Below are 16,527 nucleotides of genomic sequence, written 5' to 3'. Positions count from 1 at the left end.
GAATTGGAACTTTAAAAACATTGGTGTTCTCTCTGACAGCGGCGATTGGATCTTTGAAGTGTCCATCAAGGCACGGAATTTCTGTACTTTTCCTTTGGAATTATGCAACAGGCATTCGTTGGTTAACATTTCAACCATACTTAAATATCTCCATACACAAATGTCGACCTGTGTAGTCCTAACACTAGCCAAGCCCACGCTCCGGGCATACCTGCTGTAGCATTGTGTTTATTTAGTACTCTTCCAGCTCCTCTCCAAGTTCGCTTAGGGACCCGCGCTTTGGCTAGAAGTTTGTTTCGCAATTTTTATAAGGGGACGCTCAAGTATTTTAGATATTTTGACTGTATCTGTTTCTGCACACTTTATTTTGTTGTGGGTTCACATTTTAAATACAATGACTTCGTAATCTTGTGCATCAAAAATTTTGTAGCTTTCTGAATTAAAATACTTTTGCTGTTCCATGTTTCTTTCTAGGCAACTATGCGATTTCAAATGTCTTACCTTCAGCTCCTGATATGGCTCATTTTAAACAAGGTGTGAAGTCAGTGGCCGGAAGACTATCTGTGCTTGCAAATGGAGTGATGACCACTATTCAGGTGAGTACAATGATTAGACAGCAGCATAAATAAAGTGATTCTTTCCAGCAAGTTCAGAGTTCCTCAAGCGATATGATGGTTGAAATCCAAACTTGCGTCTCCTCAGGGTCCGCTTGGTATAATGTGTGTGCAGTTCAGTGGGTTGCTATGATAAATGTACTTCTCTTCCAGGGGATACTCATCAATAGTAATAAGCAGTGAATAATCCCTGACTACGTTCGGGGACCCCGGAGCTTATACCAATATATAATATACAATATATAATTGAAAAAGAATACTTGCTATTTAAAACGCGTCTGACCTGACATAGCTGTGAGCGAATAAAGACCTGCTTAACCACGTTACCTGGTGTCTGTTTCCCGTCCTTTGGAGCGCTACCGGCTGGAGTGCATCTGAGAGGTGTGGGAGAACTCATTTGGATATATATATATATATATATATATATATATATATATATATATATATATATATATATATATATATATATACACATATATATATATACACATATATAGGTGTATGCTCAGAAATTAAAGTTTGTAAACTTTTAAAACTATACACCTAAATATGTATGAACTTACATATATGTAACTATGCAGCCCAAAGTGAGAACTCCAACCAAAATAGGGACAAACAGCCAGAAAAGAATTTAGCAATACTTGTAGTAATAAAGAACATTTAAGACTACTTTTAATAGCGACCATACACCCAAATAGCTTCATACAAGGATCTTTTATTTTTCCGAACAAGGAAAGAAATCAAGTAATTGCAGGCAGTTTGGCCCATAGGCTGCATAGGAATAACTGTTGTGAGACAGAAAATACAACTGCCACCTTGCCTTTAAGAATCACCAGAAACTAGGCACTTCGCCTTTAAGAACCTCAGAGAGCCCTCTGCTCCCGGCATGCACCACAGGTGACAGTTAGGTCAGTTCTTTTTTCCGGCTCCTTCTGAGAGGATCCTGGAGCTTGAGCTTGACAGTTTTTTGACCTTTTAGTCAGAAATTGTTATTTTCCTTGCTGTTTAGCAATTTTCCTCTGCTGGTGAAGGTTTAATCTTCTTTTTCTGACAGAAATTATCTATCTTTTTCTGTCAGAATGCCAGCTCTCTTCAGAAAATGTCCATCCTGTGGGAAAAAGATGGCTGTTTTGGACCCACACTCTGTGTGTATCGCCTGTCTTCCTGCCTCCCATCAAGTAGACTCCTGTTACCACTGCAAGAAGTTTTTCTTGAGGACTCTCAGGGATAGAGAGAGGATTCGCCAGCAAGCAGTGGCAGAGAGAGGAACAGCCCATCTGGAAAGTGGCCTTGGACATCAAGAGCCCTCCTCTCCTCCAACCTATCGACACAGACACCAGACTGCCTCTTCATCACCAAGAAAAAGGCAGATTCCGGACTGTTCACCTTCGACGTCGTTACCACTGTCTAAGAGAAGGCCTGCGCAGTCTCCGATGTCGAGACGGCGAGAGTCTCCGTCATCGAGAAAGGCCTCAACGTCGAAGTGTCATACTTTAGGATCAAGGTATGGTCATGATAAGGTTCTGTTGATTTCGAAGCATACATCAACGTCTAGACACCTGTCGAAGTCAAGGCACTCTCCGTCACCTTGTCGTAGATCGACCGACGTCAAGGAGGCATAAAGAACATTCAACGTCAAGGGCTGCTCATCGCTCGACGTCGAGATCACCACACCATCGAAGGTGGTCGATGTCATCTCGACGTCATGACAAATCGACGTCGAGATCTTCTTTGCAGAGAGTGATTTCGCCGCTGAGGACTGAGCGCATAGCGACGTCGAGGGAGAAACATTTGTCGGCATCCTAAGAAGTTGCTGTGGTGCCTCATCCTCCCGCTGGCTCTTCCTCTCCAGGTCTCCACATTGTCCATGTTTCACAGGAGGGCTCTCCGGTGGTTGATGAAGAACCTCGACGGAAGACAGCTTTGCCCCTTAGCAGCCCTGGATCGGAATATTCCAGATTCTACTCGCCTTCCCACCTATCTAGATCTCCGGTTCAGACTCCTCGGAGGTCTCATTAGGTGTCTCCTAGAAGATCAAGATCTCCTACAGCTCTGTCTTCTAGAGGAAGAACCCCTCACAGGTCACGCTCTCCGCGTCCCCATAAGAGGCATACACTGGATAGATCTTGTTCTTTCCACTCTTCACCAAAGAGGAGATGAGGATCTCCTACCTGGCCGACTTCTTCTACTAGAACGTCAATGAGGGATTACTCTCCAAGATGTACATCTACTCCTCCCTCAAGAGTTTCACCTATTGACGATTTAACTACCTTCAATGAGGTATTGTGTCGAGGTGCAAATCAGCTGAATATAACTATGTCAGTGCCTACGGTTTCGGCCTCAGTAATATTCTAAACCCTGCATCACCGTACCTCATCTAGACCGCTGCTACCTTTTGGTCCCTGGTATTTTGATCTTAGCAAACAGACCATTTTAACACCTGCAGCTGTGGGTTCCGTACCATCAAGGATAGCCAAAAAATATAAGGCCCCAGATCAGGATCCATTATTCCTATGCTCTGACCCACCTTCAGATTCCATCATAGTGGCAGCGGCTAGGAAGATTCGTCAACCATGTCTTCCTCTTCAGCTCCTCCTGACAGAGACAGTAAATTAATGGATTCCATGGGCAGGAAGATGTGCAGCACATCAGCTTCGTTCATGAAGGTCGCCAGTTGCCTCCGCTCTATTAGAGAGGTACGACAGATCCTTATGGGACTCTCTGACTCGCTTTGCTGATAAACTCTCTAGAGAAGACCAACAGGATTTAAAAGAAATCTTGCAAGAAGGGGGTCTTGTTGCAAATCAAATGATCAGCGCATCCGCGGATTCTGCTGATCTAGCTGCCCACGGATATGCGCATGGTATCTGTTCGAGGCGTTCCGCATAGCTCAGATTAACTGGTCTCAAACTGGAAGTGCAGTGCAAGATCACAACACTTCCGTTCAATGGCTCTTCCCTCTTCGGTCCTCATGCTGACGAAGAGATAATGAAAATGAAGACTGATTTAGATACAGTTAAAGCCGTGGCTTTAGAAAAAAAAGATTTTCGTCTGCTTTTTCGTTCCAGTGATAAACGCCAGTTCCAATAAAAGGGTCAGCCATCCCAATGGTCGTCGCAGGGTAATCAGCAACAACAAAGATCCCATTTTCATCAAAGACGACCAGGGAGAGGAAGAGGCAACAACAGACAGCAGACTTTACCTCAAAACAACAATCAAAACCATGAATGGACACTTCCTCTCAACGTGTTGTCCACTCCGGTAGGAGGAAGTATTGCTGGCTTTGCGGAGGAGTGGAACAATATTACAAACCACAAGTGGGTATTCAATGTTGTAAGAGATGGTTATCTTCTACGATTCAAGTCTCCTCCTCCTCCTTCGATCCCTCCGAAGGGCGTTACCACTTTGTGTCATCCCATACTAAAAGAGGAGGTGAGCAATCTTCTAATGAAAAGAGCCATAGAACATGTCCCAATTCATCAGAAGCGCCAGGGAGTGTACTCTCGATATTTTCTGGTTCACAAAAGAGGCCCTTCTATGGAGTACAAGCCTATACTGGATCTTCGACTCTTAAACAAATTCATCTGAAAAGAAAAGTTCAGGATGCTGGCTCTACATCAGAACTTTGCTCATTTACACCAAGGGGACTGGATGTGCGCCATAGATTTACAAGACGCCTATATCCACATTCCAGTGTCCAGGAAACATCGAAAGCTTCTCCGGTTTCAGGTGGCTCGACGCCATTACCAGTTTCAAGTTCTGCCATTCGGACTCAAGTCTGCACCAAGAACTTTTTTGAAGTGCATGGCGGTAGTGGTGGCTTTTCTACACAAAAAGGGAATCTTCATTTACCCTTACATTGACGACTGGCTTCTGAAGAGTTCCACTCCATCTCTGCTTCAGTCACATCTGTCGTACAGCCTCAAGATTTTGAGCACTCTGGGGCTAAGAGTCAATTACAAGAAATCGATTCTCAATCCCACTCAAAAAATTCACTACCTCGGTTCATCTCTGAACACCGTGGAAGGAAGCGTGTGTCCTTTGGAGGAGAGGTTTGCATCTCTCAAGATGAAGTCTCGAGATCTGCTTCAATCTCTCCATCCTTAGGTCAGACAGGTGTCTTCTCTCCTAGGGTCCATGGCCTCTTGTATCTTCATAGTACATAACACTCAGTTACACATGCGTCCCCTTCAACAAACTCTGGAGGAACAGTGGACACAGGCTTCAGGAAGCTGGGAGGATCGCATAACTCTTCCCCAGTCTGCCAAAGACTCCATCAGATGGTGGATGAAGAGGTTACATCAAATGACAGGTGTTCCTTTTCTCCAAGAGACTCCGACTCAAACCATCATCACAGACTCCTCCCTGCAGGGCTGGGGTGCGCATATGGATCATCTTCAAGTGCAAGGCCTGTGGACGGACACAGAAAAGGTTACCATATACATTTTCTGGAACTAAAAGCTGTTCACTTGGCTCCCAAATCCTTCTTCCCATCTCTGAGGTCCAACTCCCTCTTGATTCACACAGACAACAACACCACGATGTTTTATCTAAACAAGCAGGGAGGCTCCAGAGTTCTGGCCCAGGAGGCACAAACTATTTGGAAATGGTTACTGGCCAGAAATCTGACCATCAAGGCAGTCCATGTTCCAGGTGTCTTAAACGTCCAAGCGCTCTTTTTAAGCATAGACTTCATAGACGCTCACGACTGGGTGCTCAACAACGAAGTTACTCTGGATATCTTTCAAAGATTGGGTTTTCCAGATATAGACTTGTTCGCAGACGAGACAAATGCCAAGTCTACGCTTCCAGGTTTTGCCAACCAGGGTCAGTCGGGAATGCAATACTGATAAGCTGGACCCAGAGCCTGCTTCATGCTTTTTCCCCACTGCCTCTCATTCCAGCAGTGATCACCAAATTTTACAGGACCAACTCCAGGATGATACTGATCGCCCCGGAGTGGCCACAACAGTGGTGGTACCCGGATCTTCTTCAACTTTCAGAGGTTCCACACCGGAGGTTGCCTTGTCGACCAGACCTACTGTCCAGGAGTCAGGGGAGCGTGTTTCATCCCTGCCTCCCCTTGCTGAGGTTAACAGCATGGCTCCTAAACTCTTGCAATATGGGCCTTTAGACTTGACAGCGGATTGCATGTCTATCCTGAAGGAAGCCAAAAGACCTACCAGAGCTTCCTACTCTTTTAAATGGAAGTGTTTCTATATATGGTACTTGAATAATGGAAATGAGGTTAGTATTAGATTCCCTACCTTAGAATATCCCCAGGCGTCAGACTGGATCCGGAAACTTTTGCGTAGCAGTACCCTTGCGTGTCGGTAGGCGTCGTCTGCGGCTCCGCGTCCGTCGCCGGTGTCGTTGGTGCCGGGATGACGTCGCCGGAGTACTTAGACGCCGCCCTAGCGTGCGGACGTCAGTTCTTCTTTTTTCCACGCCAGCAAGCGCCGATCCGGAAAAAGTAGTACCCATAGTCAATTTTTGACTAACTTTTTCGATCCTTTTTGATCATCTTTCGAAGTCTATCGACACCGACGGTGCCAGTAGGGATGCCCAGGTTCAAACCCTTCGTCGATTGTTGCCGACTGATGTCGGTTACCGACCCCCATCGCCGGTGCCTTCACTGTCTGGGCCCCGACCACAACGACAAATCCTGCTCCGACTGCCAGGCCCTGACGTCCAAAGCTAGATGGGAGTGGTCCCACAAGCGACTCAAGCTCTGGCAGTCAGCCCCACGCCGCTCGAGGTCTCGGTCCGGAAGGAGGTCGAGGGACCGGTCACGGGGCCAGAGTCACAGTTCTGGGAGTAGTCACAAGTCCTCCGGTATGAAGTCCAAGAAGTCGAAGAGGCGACATCGCTGAGCCGGAGCCGCAGGCGTCGCGGCTTCCTCCATACCCGCTGGTCCCTGGGCAGAACGCGACGCCGGAGCAGTAAGGCCTAATGGCCTTACTCATGGCCATTAGGTCGCTCACTCCTCCGTCTGGTTCCGCGGCGCCTTCGGGCCCAGCGGCCCCGACTGAGTCCCCACGCGGGCTGGGTGCTTCTGCCCCGGCGCCGTCTGCAACTTCGGTCCCGACGCCGCAGGGTCCTGTTGGATCCGGTTCTGGATCCGGGTCGTCGCCGGCCTCCAGGGTGTCGCCTCCGGCGTCGTCCCAGGACGATGTCGAACCCGGTCCTACCCTCGATTCGGGTCCGGCGTCGGAGCGGCGCCGCTAAGAGATTTTTACTTCTACGACCCAGCCCCATCCTTTGACCCTGGATATCAGGAGATGGGTGGCGAGGAGGATTGGGAGGGCTCCGAGGGCCCTCTGGCACGTGAATGCCAGTCTTCTCAGGACTGGGCAGGTGAGCTAGGGGAGGCCAGTGGTCTGGACACCCCCCCCCCCCCCAGACACTGGTTTTGTCTCCCCTCCTACCATGGCTACGGAGGAGGAGGGGGGTGCCTATAGTGTGGTGCTGACGCGGGCTGCCAAGGCCTTGGGCCTTGTGCTCCCTGTCGCGGCCGTGAGGACTAATCTCCTCACTGAGGTCCTTAAACCGCAGGCAAGCTCGGCTGAGCCTCTACTGCTGTTTAATTAGGCCTTATCAGACTTCTTCTGGGCACTTGGTCCAAGCACGCTACAGGTTCGCCTGTAGATAGGAACGTGGCCAGGCACCATCGCCCGGCTCTGGGCGACCCTTGCTTCCTGTCCACCCACCCTACCCCCGAGAGCCTGGTCATCCAGGCCTCTAACTCCCAGACCGCATTCCCGACGGCTCCCCCTGATCGGAAGAGGTACGAACAGTATGGTAAAAAGATGTTCTCCTCAATTAGTTTGGGGTTGGGGCCAGTCAACACCGCGTGCCTCTTGGGTCGTTACACCCACTCTCTGTGGGACACGGTCGCGGACCGGCTGCCATAATGTCCGGAGGGGGTCCGGACTAAACTCACCCAAGCCCTTGTGGAGGGTCGAGATGCGGCACGGTATTCCATCCGGTGTGGGCTGGATACCACGGACTCGCTGGGCAGAGCGATGGCAACGACGGTGGCCATTCTTCGCCACGCCTGGCTGAGGTCCACCAACTTTTCAGCTAATGTCCAAAACACCCTTATGGACATGCCGTTTGATGGCCATCGCCTCTCCAGGGCTACGGCAAAGTCCTTGGCCTCCCGGCCCCGCGCCAGCAGACTGTTGCCTTTCGCGGCCAAGGAAGGGGCGCCCCCACACGTCCTGCCAGCCACGGCACGCAGACTAATATCCAGCCCGGTGGCGTACCTGGTAGTCCACAACTACCCCTGCAGCATCCGCCTCACAACCCTCCTAGTCCGAGCCTTCAGGCCCATGTGACGCCAGTGGGGGCAGGGTTCGCCATCACCTCCTCCACTGGCGCACTGTCATATCGGACAGGTGGGTGCTGCAAATCGTCCGAAGGGGCTACACCCTCCCCCTTGAGGCGACCCCTCCAGCCATGCCACCGCAGTACCACCGCGTGTCAGGGGATCACTTGCATTTTCTGCGAGAGGAAGTTATGGCCCTCTTGGCCAAGGGGGCCATCGAGCGCGTTCCTGGGCCAGAAGTAGGTTGTGGTTGTTACTCCCACTACTTTCTGGTTCCCAAGATGGGCAAAGGGGGCCTTTGCCCTATCTTGGACCTGCGGAACGTCAACGGCTTCCTCCGGAAGGAGAAGTTCAAGATGCTGACACTGGCTCGGGTCTTAGCTGCCCTGGACCCTGGGGACTGGATGGTAGCGTTGGACTTGCAGGACGCTTATTTTCATATCCCCGTCCTGCCGGCCCACAGGTGTTACCTGCGGTTCACGGTAGGCCACAAGCACTTTCAGTTTACCGTGCTCCCCTTCGGCCTTACCAGCGCCCCACGGGTGTTCATGAAAGTTATGGCGGTGGTCGCCGCTCATCTGTGCAGGTTAGGGGTTTCAGTCTTCCCCTACCTCGACGACTGGTTGTTGAAGGCGGGCTCGCCCCAGACAGTCGTCAGCCACCTCCAGACTACGGCTGACCTCCTGCACCTGCTGGGGTTCTCCATCAATGTGCGGAAGTCGCACCTGTGTCCCTCTCAGAAGCTCCTCTTCATCAGAGCGGTTCTAGACTCGGTCGGGTTTATCCTCCCGAACAGCGGGTTCGGGATATTCAGGCTCTGATTCTGATCTTTCAGCCGTTATCCCGAGTCTCGGTCAGGTTGACGCTGCGGCTTCTGGGGCAGATGGCCTCCTGCATCCTTCTGGTGTATCACGCCTGGTGGCGGATGCGGGCTCTGCAGTGACACCTGAAGTTTCAGTGGTGCCCAGCATCAGGGCAACTTGTCCGACCATGTCTTGATCTCGGAGGTCGCTGCAAGACAGTTGCAGTGGTGGCTCACGGAACCGCGATTGGGTCAGCAGCAGATCCCTCTCTCTACCCTAACCGGAGCACGTAGTTGTGACGGACACGTCCCTCCGGGGCTGGGGGGGGACACATGAGAGAGGCGGAGATCAGAGGCCTCTGGTCTACGGCGGAGTCCCGGCTCCACATCAACCTTCTGGAGCTGCAGGCGATCCGGCTTGCACTGAAGGCACTCCTCCCCTCTGTCCGGGGGAGTGTAGTGCAGGTGTTCACAGACAACACCACCGCCATGTGGTACTCCAACAAATAGGGCGGGGTGTGGTCGTGGACCCTATGCCAGGAGGCTCTGCTCCTCTGGCAGTGGCTGGAACATCAGGGCGTGACGCTGGTGGTTCAACACCTGGCAGGTTCCCTGAACGCCAGGGCGGACAAACTCAGCCGTCGGTGCATGATGGATCACGAATGGCATCTGAACTCTGACGTGGCGCAAGGCCACTTTCAGCAGTGGGGAGAGCCTTGGTTAGATCTATTCGCCACAGAAGGGAACGCGCAATGTCATCAGTTCTGCGCGTTAGCATTTCCAAGGCGGCACTCGCTCGGAGACGCTTGGAGACGCTTTTCGTCGCGAGTGGAGCTGCGGTCTGTTGTACGCCTTTCCGCCTATACCACTTCTGCCCAGAGTGCTGAAGAAGATCAGCCGGGACCGGGCCCAAGTTATCCTTGTTGCTCCGGACTGGGCACGAAGATACTGGTATCCCGAGCTACTGAGCATGTCTGTCGATCCCCAGATTAGTCTGCCTCTTCAGGAGGACCTTCTGTCACAGCAGCAGGGGACCCGAACCTGTCCAGTCTCCCCCTCCATGCTTGGAGATTGAGCGGAGATTGAGCGGAGATTGAGCGGCGACAGTTGAGGCCATTTGACTTGCCTCCTGAAGTTTGTGATGTAATTCTGGTAGCCAGGCATCCCTCCACAAAGTCGGTATACGCCTGCAGGTGGAACAGATTTGTGGCATGGTGCAAAGCAAAGGCTGTGGATCCACACTCTGCCCCCCTTTCTGAGGTTCTCCTCTTCCTTCTTTCTCTTGCCCAGCAGGGCTCTGCTCTGGGCACTATCAAGGGCTACCTTTCTGCCCTTTCCGCCTACTTAAGGCTACCTGATCAGCCTTCTTTGTTCAAGTCCCCGATTGTAAATAGGTTCTTGAAGGGCATCACTCATATTTTCCCCGCTGTTCCTTTCGTGATGCCCCAGTGGGACTTGAACCTGGTTCTGACTTACCTGATGTGCGCACTTTTTGAGCCGCTTCATAACTGTCCTCCATCTTCTTACGCTTAAGACTGCTTTCCTGTTTGCCATCACCTCTGCCAGGAGAGTGAGTGAGCTCCAGGCTCTTTCCTCCAACCCTCCTTTCCTTTCTGTCCATCCGGACAAGGTTGTGTTGCGGACAAGACCCTCTTTCCTGCCCAAGGTAGTCACAGCCTTCCACATCGGGCAGTCCATCACCTTGCCCACCTTCTTTCCGCCTCCTCATCCCTCTAAAGAGGAAGAGCGACTCCACCGTCTGGACCCAAAACGTGCGCTCTCATACTATCTGGATCGCACACGCCAGTTCCGGGTGGATGACCAATTCTTTGTTGGTTACGCGGGCGCTAAGAAGGAACAGGCGGTGCACAAATGGACCATCTCTCGGTGGGTCGTGTTGTGCATCAAGGCATGCTACTCTTTGGCTTAGAAGGAGCCTCCTGTTGGGCTGAGGGCCCATTCCACTCGGGCCACGGCGGCTATTACTGCCCTGGGCTGTGGAGTCCCCTTGCAGGACATCTGTCAGGCAGCTACGTGGGCCTCGCTGCACACGTTCGCAAGACACTACTACCTGGACAGCCAAGTCCAGAGGGATGGCTTCTTTGGCCGTTCAGTCCTCCAGGACTTTCTGGTGTGATTATTGGTTCGCAGACCCACCACCGGGGTTGGTATTGCTGGGGTATCTATTCTAAGGTAAGGAATCTAATACTAACCGGTTTCTTTCAGATCCACAAGTTACTTAACTTCGGTAACGATATATCTGTAAGAAACAGTATTTAGTATTAGATTCCTTACCGCACCACCCATCCTCCCCGTTCTGTGAACCGATATCTAGGGTTAAGGTCATCCCCTTTCAGGGCCCTAGTTTAATGGCACCAGTGTTGGTTTTTATCATGGCTCTGCGTTTCTGGCGCGGAAAAGCTGAGTATAAGAACAGCAGTCAGCGCGCGAGGGCAGCGTCTAAGTACTCCGGCGCGTCATCCCGGCTCCAACGACGCCGACGACTGACGCGGAGCCGCAGACGGTGCCTACCGACGCGCAAGGGTACTGCTACGCAAAAGTTTCCGGATCCAGTCTGACGCCTGGGGATATTCTACGGTAAGGAATCTAATACTAACTACTGTTTCTTACAGATATATAGTTACCGAAGGTAAGTAACTTGTGCGTTTCCACCAGTGCGAGCTCCTTCTCCCCCTTGGGAGCTCACTGTAGTCCATACCAAGTTAATGGGAGCACCATTTGAACCCATACACAAATCTTCCTTACAGCATCTGTCTTGGAAAGTGTCTGTCTTGGTGGCAATTACTTCAGCTAGCGAGCTACAAGCTTTATGCTGTAAGGAACCTTACACGGTTGTTCATGCAAAAAGGGTCGTTCTTCGAACTCATCCTACTTTTCTGCCGAAAGTGGTATCTGATTTCCACATCAACCAAGGAATCACTTTACCCACTTTCTTCCCTAATCCTTCAACTCCACCTTAATGAGCCTTACATTCCTTAGACCTTAAGAGAGTGTTGAAGTTTTATTTGGACAAAACCAAGGATATCAGAAAGACGGACCAATTACTTGTTAATTATGGTCCTATCAATACTGGTTTAGCAGCCTCTAAGCAATCCATCTCAAAATGGATAGTCTCTTGTATTTCTTTGGCTTATCAGTTAGCGAATAAATCTCTTCAGGGGAGGCCTAAAGCGCATTCGACAAGGGGAAAGGCCTCTACCACGGCCTTACTTAGAAATATCCCATAGCAGAGATTTGCAAAGCAGCTACAGGGCGATCTGTTCATACTTTTTTTTGTCATTACTGCTTAGATTCAGACACTCAGGCAGATGCTCAAGTAGGTCAAGCATCTCTGAGAAATCTGTTTGGTTAGTGAATGGTAGCATCTGTTTTGAATTGTTTGTATTCCTTGTGCTACATTGCTCATCCGCGAAGTGTGGGGTATGGGCTTGCTATTCTATTCACTGCTTATGACTATTGATGAGTATCCCCTGTAATAGAAGGATACGTTACTTACCTTTAATCCTAGTTCTCTTCCAGGGGTATACTCATCAAAGTCCTAAGCACCCGGCCCTCCTCCCCGGATGAGCAAAGTGGGTACAAGGTTTTTTCATGTTGGAATATACGCCTTTACAAAAAGAACTGACCTAACTGTCACCTGTGGTGCATGCTGGGAGCAGAGGTCTCTCTGAGGTTCTTAAAGGCGAAGTGCCTAGTTTCTGGTGATTCTTAAAGGCAAGGTGCCAGTTATCTTTGCTGTCTCAGGACAGTTATTCCTATGCAGCCTATGGGCCAAACTGCCTGAAATTACTTGATTTTTTTCATTGTTCTGGAAAATAAAAGATCCTTGTATGAAGCTATTTGGGTGTATGGTCTCTATAGCAAGTAGTCTTTAATGTTCTTTATTACTACAAGTATTGCTGAGTTCTTTTCTGGCTGTCCCTATTTTGGTTGGAGTTGACACTTTGGGCTGCATAGTTGCATATATGTACATTCATACATATTTAGGTGTATAGTTTTAAAAGTTTACAAACTTTAATTTCTGAGCATACACCTGTATATGTATGTACATATATGTTTTTTATATGTGTGTGTGTATATGTATATATATATGTGTGTGTGTATATATATATATATATATGTGTGTGTGTATATATATATATATATATATATATATATATATATATATATATATACGCTCCAAATATCCCAGGAAAATCAATCCTTTAGGAAAGTAGCACACACAGGGGAGATTCCACAAAGGTTTTAATGAGAGAACCAACAGCAACGACGCGTTTCGCCTTGGGGCTTCGTCAAGTTGTGCAGAGAGCCGAGGCGTGCGTCGATTTAAAAAGACAACATGCCACTCATTGAAAGCAAGGTAGGACTGTGCAATGCTTACTTGGCCGCCATTACGGAACAGTGTTCAATACATGTCATTTACAGGCAGTTGAATCACATTTCAACATAAATTAATGCACATGTAAACGATTATGCAAAATACATAAATCAAGCAATGCCTTTGACAATATCCATTATCTTCCGTGAATCGGAAATGCACAGTCACATACATATAATGCAAAATAAGAATAATAAAGCCCAGGATGGGCGTGCGGTTAGAACTGAATATACCTCATGAAGCTAAATAGTAGTCTGCCAAGAAGGGGGCTAACGCGGCAAAATGCCACCCGAAGTACATGCCCCACACCAGTCTATAAAATGCATATAGCCTAAAATGCTACACCAGTCGGTATAGTTTCACACCACAATACTATCACGCCCTGGATGGGCATATGTATGAAGGTTCAATGAGTTGAACATGAGTTACAAAATTGATCAAAATACCGTTAGTATAAAAACAATTTAAAGAATATGTAAGATACACAATATCATCAGAATTCATACTAACATATCCTGGTAAAACACGGATGGGGAAAAAGGGAAGGTACAGTCAAGGAAAACCGAGGGTAGAATACAATATGCAGAATGTACTGAAAGTCAATACCCAGCCAGCCAGTCAGCCTAAATGAACTGACAATTCTTCATGCATGTTAAGGCCATTAGGGTGCTTACTCTGTAGATCTATTATATATCTAGATTCCAGTTGTCTGAGTTTGAGCAGACGATCTCCCCCTCTGATACTTAATGGTACGCTATCAATGCATGTATATGCTAACAGGTCCCTGTTACTTTTGTGCATTTTAGCAAAATGCCTAGCCACTGGATAGGCATCATCCTTTTTGGCAATCGCACGCATGTGCTCCAATACCCTAAGTTTCACTGCATTGGTGGTGCTGCCAATATAATTCAGGCCGCACGGGCATGTGAGGCAGTAAATGGCATATGGCGTGGAGCATGTCAAGAATTTACCAATTCTTTTGGGAATAGTGACACCTGGTATCTTATATGTAAGCGTCCGCTTACTATATTTACAGGCCTTGCATCGGCCGCAAGGATAAAAACCATTAAGTACAGGCAGATTAGGGGTCTTTTCGGGCGCAGAGTAGTGACTGGAAACTAAGTGGTCCCTAAAGATCTAGCCTTTCTAAATGTTATAAGGGGATTCGATGGTAAGTCTGATTTGATAGTATTGTCAGACAATAAGATGTTCCAGTTTTTTCTTAGTATTTGTTTTATTTGGCCTGCATTATGCGAGAAAGTGGTAATGAGACGAAAGCTACTATTAGTAGATTGAACCTTTCTTTTGGACTTGAGTAGCTCTTTACGTTTCGTTTGCTTAACTCTCTCATAGGCCTTAGATAAAACACTGTCACTGTAGCCCCTGATTCTGAACCTGAGCATGCTGGCATGGGCTGCTTTCTCAAAATCACCATCATTGGAATTATTTCTGCGTATTCTTAATAACTCCCCATAAGGGATGCTATCAATTAATTGATGAGGGTGACTGCTGGTTGCAAAGAGCTTGGAATTACCCGCCGTCTCTTTCCTAAACAATTTCGTCTGCATAAAACCACAACTGTCAATGTATACAGTAAGGTCAAGATAATTAACAGAAGTTTGGCTGATTTCTCCTGAAAACTTTAGATTGATGTCATTGTCGTTTAGGGCATCTACAAAACTGTTGGCTGTATCCACAGGACATTCTAAAATGATGAAAAGATCGTCTATATAACGATACCACCTTATTATTCGGCTGTCCCACTCAAGATATTTCTCGCTCCAGGCTACCTGCTCCTCCCACCACCCCACGAAAAGATTCGCAAAGCTGGGGGCGGAGCAGGCACCCATCGCGACTCCGGACATTTGTTTATACAATTGCTTGCCAAATAAAAATATGTTGTTATGCAGGCTGAACATCATAAATTCCATCAACATTTTGTTATGCTCATAAAATCTTATGGGACGTTTATCCAGAAAACTGGCCATAGCTTTTAGTCCATCGCCATGAGCTATACACGTGTATAGACTGGTGATGTCAAGCACCAGCATACAATACGTGTTTTTCCAGACCACTTCATCAATGCAGTTCAGAAAATGTTTGGTATCTCTTAGATAGGATTTCAGGGACATCACCAAAGGGGATAAAAACGAGTCCACATAAATCGAGAGATTTTCTGTCAAACTCCCATTGGAAGCAACAATGGGCCTGCCTGGAGGATTTAACAAATCTTTGTGAACCTTTGGTAGGTAGTAAAAAGTGGGGATCACAGGGCTCAAACAACGTAAGAACAAATATTCATCTGTGTTTAACATATTGATGTTATACCATTTGGATATCATCTTATGATAATCAACCACACTTTGATTATATATTCTTTCATTCACAGTTACGTAGGTGTTTATGTCTCCCAATAGGCGGAGAGCCTCCGTTTCATATTGGGTGGCTGTGAGTAGAACAATATTCCCCCCTTTGTCAGAGGGCTTGCATACCAGTCCCGAATCTTCACAAAGAGTGGTCAGAGCGAGCTGTTGGGTTTTGGTGAAGTTGTCTTTTTTGGGCACATGTTTACTAGTGATCCGCAATCTAGTAAGATCCCTCATCACGGCATCAGAAAAAGTGTCAATTGCATCAGTACCCATTATTGGCATAAATGTGGAGACCGGTTTGAAATCACTGGCCCCACCTTTTTGTTGCACCTCCCAATTCTCAAGCATTTGGGTATTGGTTACCTCACCTCACCTTCAGTGTTCATTTCCAAACGGAGACCTTCTATTGCTCTCAGGCCTCCCAGCTCACTGCATCTACGTTCAGTGCAATCCGTATCCTTGCTGGCCGCAGTGTGCTCACCAGGTGGTTTAAGTTTGAAAAATGTGTGCAGTTTCAACTTTCTCACAAATTTAAAAATGTCAATACGCGTTTGCGCAAATTCAAAGTTCCTGCGCGGACAGAAAGATAGGCCCAGTTTAAGTGTCGAATTTTCTTCATTCGTTAACACTTTCTCTGTCAAGTTGATAATGGTGAGATTATCGTTGGGATCAGTGGAATCTTGATTTAGTTTAAGTTCTTTTTCTTGTAGAACTTTTTCATACTGCGTGTCACTGGAGGAGAGCCTAATGGATTTCTTCCAACGGCCCCCCCGCCGCGTCTTCCTCTTGCCACTTGATTGTCCGGGGGCTTTCCTCTGCCTCCCTCCAGTTGATTGTTGCGCATGACTTGATATTCCACGTGAAAAGAAGAAGCGTCTTCACTGCCATCTTCACTGATTATATCGTCAGGATTGGCATCAGACTCCGAAGTTGCCGGTTCAACAGTTGTTGGACCGCCCATCTTTTTCTTGAGTTGCCTTCTGGTATTGTCATACTTCTTCGCGAAGGTCAAC

At 48.2% G+C, this 16,527-nt stretch overlaps 1 protein-coding gene across 6 annotated transcripts in view; it reads left to right on the top strand.

Annotated features, from left to right (window-relative positions):
- The window catches only part of ARFGAP3 (ARF GTPase activating protein 3), a 520,570-nt gene that overhangs the window by 463,428 nt on the left and 40,615 nt on the right, over window positions 1-16,527 (top strand). For all 6 annotated transcript variants that reach the window (XM_086922080.1, XM_086922097.1, XM_086922107.1 and 3 more), the window contains one exon: window positions 475-596. In XM_086922080.1, coding sequence (XP_086778206.1) covers window positions 475-596 — 122 coding nt within the window. The remainder of the gene's footprint in view (window positions 1-474; window positions 597-16,527) is intronic.

The sequence above is a fragment of the Lissotriton vulgaris genome, chromosome 1_1 (assembly GCF_964263255.1).
Source record: "Lissotriton vulgaris chromosome 1_1, aLisVul1.2, whole genome shotgun sequence".
Lineage (NCBI taxonomy): Eukaryota > Metazoa > Chordata > Amphibia > Caudata > Salamandridae > Lissotriton > Lissotriton vulgaris.
This window is presented reverse-complemented; position numbering and strand designations above follow the sequence as displayed.